The 13,982-nt window shown below is 43.2% G+C and overlaps 1 protein-coding gene across 1 annotated transcript in view; it reads left to right on the top strand.

Annotated features, from left to right (window-relative positions):
* LOC109470903 (1-phosphatidylinositol 4,5-bisphosphate phosphodiesterase epsilon-1-like) overlaps nt 1–13,742 on the top strand; it is a 40,796-nt gene extending 27,054 nt beyond the window's left edge. Inside the window, exons 10-30 of the mRNA XM_019770004.1 lie at nt 808–1,008; nt 1,472–1,726; nt 2,028–2,190; nt 2,518–2,886; nt 3,259–3,375; nt 3,811–3,916; nt 4,377–4,585; nt 4,996–5,112; nt 5,310–5,414; nt 5,812–6,036; nt 6,475–6,633; nt 7,060–7,189; nt 9,255–9,437; nt 10,002–10,257; nt 10,589–10,767; nt 11,162–11,325; nt 11,663–11,821; nt 12,256–12,364; nt 12,643–12,758; nt 13,004–13,090; nt 13,509–13,742. Coding sequence (XP_019625563.1) covers nt 808–1,008; nt 1,472–1,726; nt 2,028–2,190; nt 2,518–2,886; nt 3,259–3,375; nt 3,811–3,916; nt 4,377–4,585; nt 4,996–5,112; nt 5,310–5,414; nt 5,812–6,036; nt 6,475–6,633; nt 7,060–7,189; nt 9,255–9,437; nt 10,002–10,257; nt 10,589–10,767; nt 11,162–11,325; nt 11,663–11,821; nt 12,256–12,364; nt 12,643–12,758; nt 13,004–13,090; nt 13,509–13,610 — 3,511 coding nt within the window. The 3' untranslated portion in view covers nt 13,611–13,742. The remainder of the gene's footprint in view (nt 1–807; nt 1,009–1,471; nt 1,727–2,027; nt 2,191–2,517; nt 2,887–3,258; nt 3,376–3,810; nt 3,917–4,376; nt 4,586–4,995; nt 5,113–5,309; nt 5,415–5,811; nt 6,037–6,474; nt 6,634–7,059; nt 7,190–9,254; nt 9,438–10,001; nt 10,258–10,588; nt 10,768–11,161; nt 11,326–11,662; nt 11,822–12,255; nt 12,365–12,642; nt 12,759–13,003; nt 13,091–13,508) is intronic.
* The last annotated feature ends 240 nt before the right edge of the window (nt 13,743–13,982 follow it).

Raw genomic sequence — 13,982 nt, 5'->3', positions numbered from 1 at the left:
TTCGCCCCACGTGGGGCGAACGTTGGATACAGGCGGCCAATGGATACAGGACTGGCCAATATAAAGTCCCCCTGCCCCACCGAATCTGCTTGGAGATTAGTAAAAGATAAGCCAGGTGGTGGTTGTACCATGCCACCTAGCAGTGCACAGCTGTACTGCAATTGCACAGGGACTGCAGCTTGAAGTAAAGAGTTTCATGCTTTTCCCACATGCTCAGTTTGCCTAGACTAATACTTTAACAGCTATGTCATGAGTCGAGGTCTCAATATGCAGTTCTACTTAATCATACTGAAAAAGCACTTAAAATGGCTATTTCTACATGTACAAATGTATGTCTTATGTTTTCTAGACTACCAGATAACTATACATTGTATGTACTATATGTGTGTGTAATGTAGTAACTGTTTTTATCTCACCAGATTTTGTTGCAATATTTTCACGTTACCAGTTCTACATGTATATTGTGTAGCCCTTTTGTATGCATAATGTTAAACTGTACATTGTGTTCAACCTTCAAGGTAAAAATGTATGTCCTATTTTGTGTATACATGTACATGTAACGTGACGTGTATGTGAAATTGCCCATTGATATGACTCACATTCAATGTTCATGTTCTTGCAAAAGTTACTGTCAGTACATGTAGTTATGCGTAAATTGGAAATTGCTAGTCCTCTACGTGTACTTTTACTTCTGGTGTTACTTATACTAAGTCCTTGTTGGTCTTTTGTCTAAAATTGTTTCTGTACAGTCCGATCTGCATTACTTTTTTTCATTTTGTCAGTTTTTAATTTCTCGTATGTTTGCAGACTCCGGCTGGGAGCTGGGGAGGAGTTTGTGCTGAGGGAGGAGGATGGCCCGTCCAAGGGTACCCCGGGGGTGGTGCTCCTGTCCCCCACCCAGGGGAGGCTGGACTTCCCCACCCTCCAGTTCATGCACAACGGGGCCACCATTGTGACCTTCACGGACGACCCCTCCAAGTCACATGTCAGCTTCCTCTCACTACTGAGGTACAGACAGAAACATTTAACGTATATTATGTCAATATGCCTTTTATGTTTATATTTCTGTAGTCAAAGATGTTAGAACAGAGTAGCATTGTTCCATAACTATCGAGCAATAACATTCATTCATTCTCTCTTGAGGAACATGAATCAACTACAGTTTTTTTATTGTATGGTGGAGTGTACATGACTTTTTTTGTGTAAGATGTGTCGGTTATAAACTATAAGGAAATGCATATAAGTTATCCTCAGTCTAGTGAGGTTCTTCTTCATAGGCCACTATTTATACCAAACAATACAGCACACAGGATCTTTCTTGTACAACAAGCATTACATGCTATTTCTGTACTGCTTTTTCTTCTGGGTGAAAACGCAATGCAGCTTAGAATGGTACTTCTCATTTTTCTAAAGCTCTTTTAACATTTATTCAGACTTCAAGAAGATTTTGATATGCAAATATCTCCCTCAGGTGCAATAGTAAGATAGTGTGGACCAAGCGTGGGAACAGTGAGGGGCCAAACCTACATTCCATTTACGTGTTCGCTGCACACTCGTACGACAGCGCAGATGAAGGCTTCCTGGACTTGTTTTGCATAAAGGACGTGGTGATGGGAAGGAAATTTGCAGACCTCGGCAGTATTATGAAGCGGCACTCCCTGTCTAACGTCACACATGAGCAGAACTGCATCTCTGTCATGTATGGGACATCACTAGCAGAAAACAGGTAACAAAATATTTTGAATACTAGTTGTAGACAAGTGTTCACTTAAAATATGTAGGGTTTAGCATGATTTGCAGCAAGTTATCTTTACCAAAAGTGAACAATCATAAACCATGTAGAATAGTTATTGAATGTACATACACTCTCACTTATAAGTATAGATTTCACGGGCTTTAGGCTTCGCCCCTAGAAAGATGCTTACAACCAGCCTTATTGAAAGAGCAAGGGGCTAGCTTCTGGTCTGAGGGCTGAGGCAGCTAAGATGCCTAGAAAAGAATTTTCGGACTTCTTCCCTTATTTGCAGGTGGAAGCATTTCATTGCCCCCGCCAGTGTGGCAGCCATCTGGTTCTCTGGTCTGAAGAAGCTGGTGCAGATAGCTGGACAGCAGAGGAAGCAGGTCGACCAGAGACTCCACTGGTTACAGAGGCAGTACCTCAGTGTCTACTACGAGGACGAAAAGTGCAAGGTAGGACACTGACCAACAGGAAATCATACACAGGCAATTAAAGACAGTAAATGAGATAACCTGGCACCTTTCTGGGACCTTTGATCTAACTTGTCCTGTACGTGTCCACGACATGCATGTGAAAAACATGACATTGTATCCTTTGTGTACCATCCTTGTCCATGGTGCTGAACAATATATCCAGTTCAGCTTTACAATCCTATAGCTTTCTTGATTGGAATAGAGAACTTTTCTTTTTAGTACGATAGAGTACTTTCTATCTTTATGCACATTTTGATATTAAGGCAAAAATGAAACCTTACCAAAATAACTAATATTCTGAAACAGGGTCCAACACCGGCTGATGCCATTGCCCTGTTTGGAGGGAGACAGTGGAACGTTGGGACGCCCGGGATTCCGGTGGTGAAGTCGCGGGAGAAGTCCCCGTATAACACCACGAGGGAAGGCTCGCCATTCCGACGGACCTCCAGCCTCAATCTCAGCCGTCACCGAGCACGATCACCTAAGCGCAAAGTGCATCTTACGACGATCAAGGACCACAGCGAGCAGAGTCCTGTGCGGACAGAGGTGTACAATGGAAACGCCACCCCTGTGGGGACTGGGTCCACCCGGCTGGACACCGGGGAGTCCCCCTCCCCCTCCCACAGCCCCCGACAACTCTCCAAGAGCTGGTACGGAAGGGAGAAGCTGAAAAAGGTGTGAATGTGATACTGCATAACCTGTTTCTCAAATGTTCTAATTATTCAGCTTGTTTTTTACACTTCTTGATTCTTTTTTGCATCCAAAAGCCCTATAGGAAAATCTGTAAGCAAAGTACAGTTATAACTGCCCCAAAAGACCACCTGGGACCAATAAAACATTAAAATCTAGACATCTGTATGGACAGGTTGCCTATATAAACAGGACTCTTATTGCTTGTGTCAGTAGTAAAAATTATGTAAGGGGCCACCAAAAAGTCTTCAGCTGTCCACAAATTTATGTAGAGGTGGTCACTTGTACAGGTTTTACAGACATTATTTGTTCAGTGGAGAATGTTTTAGCTGATACAAAATGTACATCCCCTTGCAGAAGGACTCCTCCTCCTCTGACAGTCTAAAGTACCTCCACGCCACCCACCTGAGTTATGTGGAGTTTGTGGAACTCTTCAAGTCCTTCAGCATCAGACTGAGAAAGGATCTCAAGGAGGTGGGAAAGACTACAGTAATTATTCACATTACCATACAGTATGATTCGTAGAAAAACATTGTTTCAAAGTGCCAGTACTTTTACAGATACAACATGGCACTGGTGACATGGATACTGAATTACAATGTCATATACATTATACAACCTTCAATATAAGCTCATGCATTTTATGTCCTGCCACTGGTATATATGTTTTTGTAGGATATTTTGCTGTAAGGTCTAAAAGGATAAGACCTTTTCAGTTTTTCCTATGTTGTCTGTAATTTTACTGATACATGTATGTTATTCTCATAACCTTAAATGCACTCTGAAGTAGTTGTGCAACTTCCAATTCTCTCTCTTAGTTATGGAGTTAGGTAGCAGGGCGAAGGTTAACTTACATCATTAACAAAATTTTGACATTTCTTTTATTTGTCCCCCCCTCCACCACACCAGGTGTTTGACAAGTATGCGGTGCCCTGTAAGGGTCGAGAGCTGCGGAGACTGGCCTATCACATGGGCTGTGTCACGGCAGGCAAGGAGACAGGGGACAGGGGGCCATGTGAGAAACACTTCTTCTTTCTGATGTTTGTAATTTCATCGCTCACTTGTAGCTGCTGGAACAACTGGATCTCTTAGATTAAATGTTCTTATTTGGTCTTGGTTGTCAATTTGCTAAGTAGAAAGGGGTCCAAACCTGTTTTATATGTGGACTGTCTTTGCAGAGACGACAAAATGAGACTCAACAGCTAAGATAGGCTTGGACACCAGGCTAACTTTAGTACAGTCAAACCTGTCCAAGAAGATAGAATCTGGTGTATGTGGATAGTTGGTCACTATAAACAGGATTCTTCATGCTTGAGTCAATGGGAAAATTTATCAAAAGGTGGTTACATGTAGAACTTACAATGACCAGGCGGTCTGTATGCAGACTGAAGTGGTCACATGTACACATGTACATTTGACAGTACAACATTGCCCACTTGTGAGTAAAAAAGAGGACTGTTCTTATCTTACCACAGGTAGCATCACCAGAAACACCAGCCAGAGTAAGTCTGACAGCCGTATGAAGCCCATCGTGGACGCCATCGCGGCGGGCAGCGTCATCGCCAACAGCGCCAGCGTGGAGAGCTCGCTGGACATGGCGATCGGGGTCGGCGAACTCAACGACTTCCTGGTGAACGAACAGGGACAGTACCTGACGTACCAGGAGGTCGGGAGAATCATACAGGTGAGTTTGTTGTTCTTTTGTTCTTTATATATTTATCCAGGACAAACTTATTGCCAGAAAGCACTTTTCAAAGTATTCCTGGGGGGATATCCCCACAATAAAATAATAAAACATTATTTTTTATTAACAGATAATAAAAGTAAACTAAAACAAAGCGAGAAAAGATAGATACGGTTTATATTCTTGTCAATATGTTTCAATCAATCAATATACATGTAGTTTATTTATGGAAATATGATATGAGTCAAACTAGTCATTCTAGATTGTTTCTTCTAGTGTGATGGTGATTTGTGCCAAAGGAACGGGGGCAAGAGGTTACCTTAGACTTTATCGACCAGTCAAACTGCAAATGCCAGTATGTGTTGTCCAAGAATTTTCTTTGATTTGCTGGTGCTCTTTGAATGTTACAGAGACACGAGCCAAGTGCACCGCTGAGGAAGGAGGGCTGCTTGTCGTTTGAAGGGTTTGCCAGGTTTCTGATGGACGAGACCAACAATGCTTTCTGCAGAAGTACAATCAGAGAAGAGGTAAGAGAAGAAATGTGACATATCCAGCTTAAAGTAGAGCTGAGACTTTTCTGAGACTTAACACTATGTTCACCTATTTTTGTACCATTTTCAACATGACAATGTAATGTTGCATCCTTTTAACAGGTAGTCCTATTGAGTGTGGTGATAACTTTAAAAGTTAAACTCCCATGATAAAAGGATTTTCTTTGTTGCAGGACATGGACCAGCCCCTTTCTCACTACTACATCGCTAGTTCACACAACAGCTACCTTACAGGCCACCAGCTCAGAGGAGAGTCTTCTGTGGAGCTCTATAGAGAGGTAGGGCTCCTTCTGCTGTTTTGGATGTGAACAATCTGGCACTTTATATGCAAAAGACATCCTAGTTTTTAAACATTGCTCAACAGCTCCATACTAATCTCATTGAAATACTCTGTGTCCTTTTTTCCTCATGATGGCATCAGGGTCTTTTGCATTCTGACACCATTTTGGTTATCCTCTTGGAAGTAACATGAAGCTCAGAGCCACACCTCGAGCACGTTAAAAAATCCCCCACACTCAGTGCCGTAAAGACCAGTGTGAGTGTTTCAAAGCTGTAGTCCGGTCTTAGGGCTAATATCTTGAAAAGCTGATGGTCACCTGTTATATCAATCCTTCCACAATGTGTGGTGAATCTGTAGTAAAAAAAGGAAATAAACTATGACCCCATCCCCTGCAGGTGTTGCTGACAGGTTGCCGGTGTGTGGAGCTGGACTGTTGGGACGGGGAGGACGGGAACCCCATCATCTACCACGGCCACACCCTCACCACCAAGATACCCTTCAGGGACGTGGTGGAGGCCATCAGCGACAGCGCCTTCCTGGCCTCCGACTACCCCGTCATCCTGTCCATCGAGAACCACTGCTGTCTGCAGCAGCAAGTCAAGATGGCGCACTGCTTCACGGTGAAGCCTCTGATTTCTGCTGTCATGGGTTAACTAGAAAATGGTCCAGATTCTCGTCTAGGCTCAGTCTCAGAAAGTTGGGGTTTGATTCTGGTCTTTGGTTTAAATCTGGTTTTTGCCAGTAAAAAAATTGTTTACACTGCAAACAAAATCTTTTTTTTATCAGGTACTAAATGTTGACTAAAAGTAGACCACTAGATCTGGTTGCTACATGTACATGCATGTACATAATATAAAAATTAGTAACATGAGCTGGAATAGAGATTGCAAAGTGATGCACAGCTCTATGATGAAATGTAATACACATATTCATTTTTTCTAAAAGCAACCAAATTGTACGGCATAAATGATATCGATGGTAGTCTGAAGATCTACTGCAGTAATATCATTTAGTCTATGAGGTATTATATCATGTAACCTGCTTTTTTGGCCTTCCAGAGTATACTGGGAGAGAAGCTGGTGACGAGGTTCCTGTTTGAGTCAGATGCGGTGGACGATCCTTCTCTACCCTCCCCCAACCAGCTGAAGGGGAGAATCCTGCTCAAGAACAAAACCCTCCACCCCTACCGCATCCCTGTGGACCTACTCAGACAAAAGGTCAGTACCAGGCTGTTCTTGTTACCTCTGGGTGCAGAAGTATTGTTTTGGGTGGATTTGTGTGCATGCTTGTCCATGAAGAGTAGGTTGAGGTGGGGGGAAAATTGACAGGCAGAATAACAGGTGGACAGGTGGTCAAAATGTCAGACACATAAAATCACTCTAGCCAGGAGCCAGCAGTTGACATGGGGGACTTCAGGAAGCCGAGGATTGCATGAAGGACCCTCTTATTTTTTCCAGAAGTCTCAAACTGCTGATTTCTTGTTGTTGTTGCAATACTTTTTAACACCTCTATGTTGAAGACTGTACCCTAGACAATGTAAATTTTGCCTTTGTTTGAGATACTTGAAACATGACAATCAATGTTCTCACGGTCACTGCTACATATATCAATGATACAAGGTGACCTATGAAAATATCATCCAGGCACATCTGTTAGCCAGCCAACAGCAGACCTTCAGCATCAGCACCGAGCAGGTTGCCATGGATACAGGCTGTGTGTCAGAAGATGAGCTGGATGAGGAGGAAGAGGAGGAGGAGGACAGTGACATGCCCTGTAGGTACCACAGGCTGGGGGAGAGGGGTAGTGACGTGTCCTGTAGGTACCACAGGCTGGGGGAGAGGGGTAGTGACGTGTCCTGTAGGTACCACAGGCTGGTGGGGGGGGGTAGTGATGTGCCCTGTAGGTACCACAGGCTGGGGGAGGGGATAGTGACGTGTCCTGTAGGTACCACAGGCTGGGGGATTAACTTACACTGCTGTGGATTATCAGGGAGTGGTACATGTAATGTTGGAACAGTCAGTGACTGTCAGTGATATCCAAATTTAAAGAAAGAAGAATTAAATACCAGTAGTCAATATACATGTGCTAACAATGGGCCTTATTATTATCATCTATATTAAACATGTATATTCAAAAACAAAAAACAATATTCCATGCATTCCAAAGTAATGAATTAGGCAACAGGTGAACTCCATTCTGGAATGGTGCTATTTCTAGCCAGATGTAACTATTCTGTACACTAGTACTATGAATTTTATGTTCTCCATATAGTGCTATGTATTTTATGTTCTTTATCTGAATTGCATCTCACAAACTAGTAGAGGGTGCTTTCCTCTCACTGTAGCCACTAATACATGCCAGACTTACAACCAACGGACAAAGCACCTTGTCTCGTAGGAACTCGACTAACAGCTATTTCTTTCTCTTCTCTCCTCTACATGCATTTATAGCATCTCCATTTACCCCACGGGACATTCCAACCAGTCCAACAGGGGTGGGCAGCTGGACACTCCATAAGGGGAGCCCCTCCAGCCCCCCTGTGGTTACTGAATGGACTTTCCCCAGGGGTAGTCCATCGAGCTTTAGTCTGGGTAGTCCATTCTCGCCTTATAAGGGTAGCTCGTCTGCCCCCACTACTAAGGGTAGTCCCTCGGCAACTCGCAGGGGTAGCCCAAAGACCCTGCCTCGGGGGTGGGGCAGGCCTCTGTCCTTTCCCGAGAGCATCACCAGCTTCTTTAGCCATGGTGGGTACAACACTGGCAGGAGCGGCAAGCTTCAAACTGTACAACATCTGTGACAGTAGAAACAGTGGTAGATGATAGCAAAGTTGAAAACAACACTCTTTTGTTCATAGTTCAACTATGGTAGCCCTTGTTCGGCTGTAAATCCTTTCCATCCCTGTGAATCTACATTGGCGTGCATTTTCTCTTATTGAAAATGCTTCCCAAGTTCTCAAGGGGTTTGATATATTATAACATAGCACTTGAAAGTTTAATTAATTTGCCATACTTGAATCTATGAACAAGGTACAAAAATTTTTTTAATGTTTGACTGTATCTGAACGTGAATATTTCTGACTTGTATCACCCAAAAGTTGTGGGTAATGTTTTTGAAGTTCTACAGTTTGAAGAGAGCCCGATCCATCTTGCTCGTGATTGGGCAGACATCACTTCAGCTTGCACCTCTTATAATACGGCTTTAATCACCTCTAGCTGCCTATCACTGCTTCATTGTGCCAAGTCTGCTCTACTTGGTGTTTTCTGGGTGCTTGACATCTTCCTGCATGAATCCTGGATAATTCTGCTGTGTCCTGCACTTGTGTGCACTCTCACAAATCATCAATGATGCACCATGCGTTCACAGTCTTGTTTTGTATGCTGCGAGATGTTTCACAATACTAAACCATGCACTTCTGAATCCAATGGAATCAGTTAGAAGCCTTGCCATGCCAGGAAATCATGTGTGAACTGTGCCGTTTCACATGGAATTGCACATTGATCAATGGTTTGAAATGAAATCATACAATTCTAGTCTCTACCAGACATCAGTAGGTTGCTGGAAAAATAGTAGAAATTGGCCAAATGGGCATAATATGTTGTTCAGTCTATTTGTCCAATTTCTACTATTTTCCAGCAAGCAGTTGGAGTCTGTTAGAGACAAAAAAATCAGCTGCAAATCATGCAACATGCCATCAACTCAAGTACAAAATCTTGCACCCAGCCATGAAATGAAACAGAGGTAATGCACTGTGGATGGAGTTTAGTAAATCTTCACATAAACCTCTTGTGTAAAGAGATGCGTTGAGTGAAATGGTGTGTGCTAACACGTTACTATGTAGATGCCGAGGAGGTCTCACAGCTGCGGACGAAAAGCGACCCGAGCAGTCGTGACAGCTCACGGCGGCACACGTTCCTGGTGGACAACCAGCCCATCGTGGTCCCGAAGGAGGAGAAAGAAACCAGCCAGGTGGCCCCGGAGCTGTCTGATCTGGTGCCGTACCTCCAGGCTGTCAAGTTCAGGGGTGGGCCTTGTCTAGAATTCTTGTATTCACGTATAAACTGTCTTATTCTTTTAAGAGTTCAAGTTTTGTGTGTTGATGGTTATGAGTACAGGCAAACACTATATGCTTGTTATATGATCACAGTCCGTATAGTAATAAACCTTGTACCAGATCTTTGGCCTTTTTTTTGGTACCAGTAATACTGATTTACTCATTAAGAGGATTTTTCTTTTCCGTAATTTTTTGTGTATTGGAAAGACTTTGACATTGGTACCAATGAGCACAGATGTAGTTTACCTGCATATTAAATGGTGACAAGAAACAAAAATCATGAGGCTCTTGTTATGTACCTAACTTGTTTTGTGGGCATTGCTGTTGAGCCAAGCAACAAATAGTTTCAGTCATCCTCAGGTTGGTCAGGTTTTTTAGGCATACTAGGGTTGGTGGCCGCGGAGCTTCTAATGTGTTTCATCAACATTTGATCAGAAAATACCCCCCCCCCCAAACAAAAAATACGACCGATCCTGGAACCCATGCAAAGGATGCTACCAATAGATAATCATGATAAACTTATTTTGTATCCAGGGTTTCCTTCAGAGCAGTCCAGCCTGAAGAGAGAGCGCGCCTCCACGCGCAAGTCCGGTAGTGTTTCCCACGACGCGCGGAAGTCCAGCCTCCCCCGCGAGCTGGACCGGCGTCCGTCCGGGGAGCGTGACTCGGCACAGCTCAACATCAGCTCCATCATGAGGACCCCCAAGTGCTACCACATCTCCTCCATCAATGAGAACACGGGGAAGGCACAAGTCAGGAAACACCCCAGCAAGCTCATCACATATCCTTTGTGTGCATGGCCTCGCACAGTCAAGAGGACAATAGTGTTGTGTAATTCTAGTATTATCCAAAAATTTGTGTATAACCTGTACATAAATGTATCAGTTTCTAAGAAGAGAATGTATTGCTTTTGGATGGTGATGATAGAATGATAGATAAAGTTCTGTCCTCTGTATGGCCATTGGCAATTTCACATGCAGTTACCCTCAAAGTTTCATGAGACTGTGAGTGCAGACTTCACAATGAAGGAAAGTGGCAACTTCTCATGTTCAATCTGCTCAATCTGAAGATCTATCTGTAAGCTTTTGTCCTCCCTATAATCAACTGCCTGTAATATTAAGTTCAAAACTAAACATTACACGTCATCCTCTGCTATATCCCTTGACCTTGCCCACTCATACCGAGAAGCAGCTGCTCAGAACCTATCCTGCAGGGACCCGTTTCGACTCGTCTAACCCCAACCCCATGCCCTTCTGGCTGCACGGACTTCAACTAGTGGCCCTCAACTACCAGACAGATGGTACCAGTAACTTTAACATGTCTTTATGCAATATATCACAGTAATGCCAAAGTCCATTTGTGTTGGTACAGTACAAAACAAAAATGATCAAAGTATTGAGATATTGTCAGTCTCCTGGTCAGGGAGACCAGTTGTTTGGTTAAAAACTTCAACAGGATTTTACGTTGAATCTTCAACCAAAACATCACTTTGTTGATCCAAGGCAAAGCATTGAGAAAGTAGCATAAAACAACAAACTTCTCCATTTCTTATGTTGAATGTTTTGATTTATTTCCTTTTATGTAATACAGTTATTGTAGATCATATCATCATCCCTATCCTGTAAGAAAGAGTCTACCAGATTAACAGACTTCTTATATGTTTTTTTAAATCTCTTCCTTGTGTTTTCCCTCAGATGTCCCCATGCACCTGAACTATGCGATGTTCCAGCAGAACGGAGGGTGTGGCTTTGTCCTGAAGCCCCGTGTCATGTGGGACCCCGCCCACCCGTCCTACCGGCGCTTCTGCCCCATGGATAAGGATAGGTGTGGCATGCAGCCGCTCGGCCTGGAAATCACGGTAAGAACAACAACAACAATTTGCAGCTTCCAACACTTTCAGGCTCCAAAATGCAAAACAAACATTTGAGTACTGGCCAATCTACCTTTTGAACAAACTATAACAATATTTCCATTAAATCCGACTGTTAAAAGCCATCTGCCAACTGTTCAAATGATGTTCCGTGACTAGTTCCTTTCATTTGTACATAGTAGACTATGTTCCTTTCATTTGTACAAAATGTAAATATTGTTTTGTGGTAAATGTTTGTTTTTTTACCATGTTATCTGTTAGGGTATGATAAACCCAGGGTGTCCTCTCCCTCAGATGTAAAGAAACTGTCTGTTGTCCCTTCCAGGTGCTGTCAGGTCAGTATGTGTGTCCCTCCAGCCTCCAGGGCAGCCCCGTGGTGGAGGTAGAAGTCATCGGTATCCCGGCCGACTGTGTCAAACACAGGACCAAGACTGTCCACAGGAACGCTGTCAACCCTCTCTGGGCAGAGACCTTAAAATTCCAGGTCAGCTGTTTAACACTTCACAACACTTAAAATGTCAATCATGGACTCTTAAAATGTGATTAAGAAGTCCATCCTAGTCCTAGCAGAAGACTTTTCAAGCACACTGATGGACAGAGCTGGCTGGAGGGAGGAGTTCTGGATCAGACAAGCACGATGTGATTCTGATGATAAAGAAGTCCATTGTAAGACATTTCCATGGTCCTATATGTCTTAAGATTCCTGTCACTGGTTCTTCATGTGAAATAAGTGCCACTACTGCCACTTCCCTTATGCTGAAATCTTCAACAGCAGTCATTGGGTACTGTCCTTGGTGCTGATACAGTAGTTACTTGAAGTCAGGAATTCCCATACACACACAAAGATTTTAAAGGTGTTGATGAACAATCCTACACAAGTGTTGCAATTCTTACAGTTCTTTGCTTTCTTCTGTCCAGGTGACCTTCCCAGAGTTGACCTTTGTGAGGTTCACTGTCACTGATGTTATGTCATCATCATCATCACCAGGGGCCCAGAGGATCATTCCATTCACGAGCCTTGCAAGGGGTGAGTAGGATAGTGGCGAAAGTCCGGAATCCCTTCTGTTGTCTTGATAGTTTTTGGATAAACCTGTTCAACTACAAATCCCATTCTTTAGCCACTGTGCATTCTGCTTGAGACATCTGACAGTTTTCAAAATCTTTCCAGTTGCTTGAGTAACAGTTTATCTCATCACCTGGATGTCTAACCTTTGTCACACCCCTTTTCTTGCTAAACCAAAGTAGAAACCCTATTCAGCCTTAGAAGAGCCACGTTGAATCGTTTGTTTGTTTGTTTTTTCTCAGGTTACCGTCACGTTTGGCTGCACTCCCCCCAGGACCGCCCCCTAGAGCTGAGCACCCTGTTTATAAAAACTGATGTCAGCTTTCCAGATGGGTGTGAGGATCAACAAGGGGGACAGGTGAAGTGGCATTCATTGTTTTTTGCTTCCCAGTTTATAGAGGTAAACCCCAAGAAGACCCCCAAACTGAGATATCCTTGTTAGATCATCATGGCATCTATTGCTTTATAACAAATGCGTGTCATTTACCATTCCTCAGTTGTTATAATTGAATTACCTTAAGTTACATAGTTGGGTTTATAAACATGTGATTATTACTATTTCATGTAGTATATTTAATGATAATTATTACTTCCCTGTTACAGGTGTGTGTTTATGGAGCTGTGCCTTCAGAGCCGTTCAGTGTCTTTCATGTGGACAGGGAGAGCACAGCATATGACATTGTCAAACAGGTGTGGAACAAACATCATTGCAAACAGATAGATATGCTTAAAGGAACAGTCCTTTGGTATGGCAAATTTTACAGTATTATACCTGTTACCATGTGTTTCTGTATCTGTATAGCCAGTATTACCACATGTACAGTTTGGCGCAACACATCAGCTTTGCAGGCACTTGGCATGGTGGAAGCTGGCCTTATTACTCCAAATGACCTGTTACACCTAAGCTTTGAACATCTAACTCTAAACATTGTTTAAAGCTACCTAGTTATGATGTCTCTATTGTACTTGGTAGCAGTGAGTTCCAGTGTGAGTTGTGGATTTCATAGTCTTGTTGGAACATGGACCATATTTTGGTAACATTTTAGTAGTAACTTAAAAATAAATGAACACTTACAGCAAAAACAGACCATATTCTTGTGTCCTTTAGGCTTTACAGAGAGCCAGTCGACCCCCTGCCGACATCCAAAATGTTGTCCTCGAGGAGACAGTCATTAAACCAGAGGGGAGGCAAATACCAAGCAGGAAGTAGCAGGGCAACAGAGTAAAGGTAACGGCGCCACCCAGCAGGTGCAGAGAGTACTGCACATGGAGGAGCGGCTACTGGCATGTCAGGACAAGTGGGCAGGTGTGGGGAGATTCAGCATGATACAGAGGAAACAGGTGGGTTGTAGTCCAGCTAGCATGTCCATAGAACGTACTGTGGCTGCACAAATGCTGGATTTTTTCATGGGTTTTATTAGATCAACGTTGCATCAGAATTTTGCAGCAGCAACGTTGCATCAGAATTTTGACTCTTGCAGACAACATTTGTAAACTAGAGTTCCCCGATCTCATACCTTCGCCAAATGATGTTAATCTTTATGACTGATCATGACAAATTATAGATTAGATTATTCCCCCT

Source organism: Branchiostoma belcheri, unplaced genomic scaffold (genome assembly GCF_001625305.1).
Source record: "Branchiostoma belcheri isolate BF01 breed outbred unplaced genomic scaffold, Haploidv18h27 scaffold24, whole genome shotgun sequence".
NCBI lineage: Eukaryota > Metazoa > Chordata > Leptocardii > Amphioxiformes > Branchiostomatidae > Branchiostoma > Branchiostoma belcheri.
This window is presented reverse-complemented; position numbering and strand designations above follow the sequence as displayed.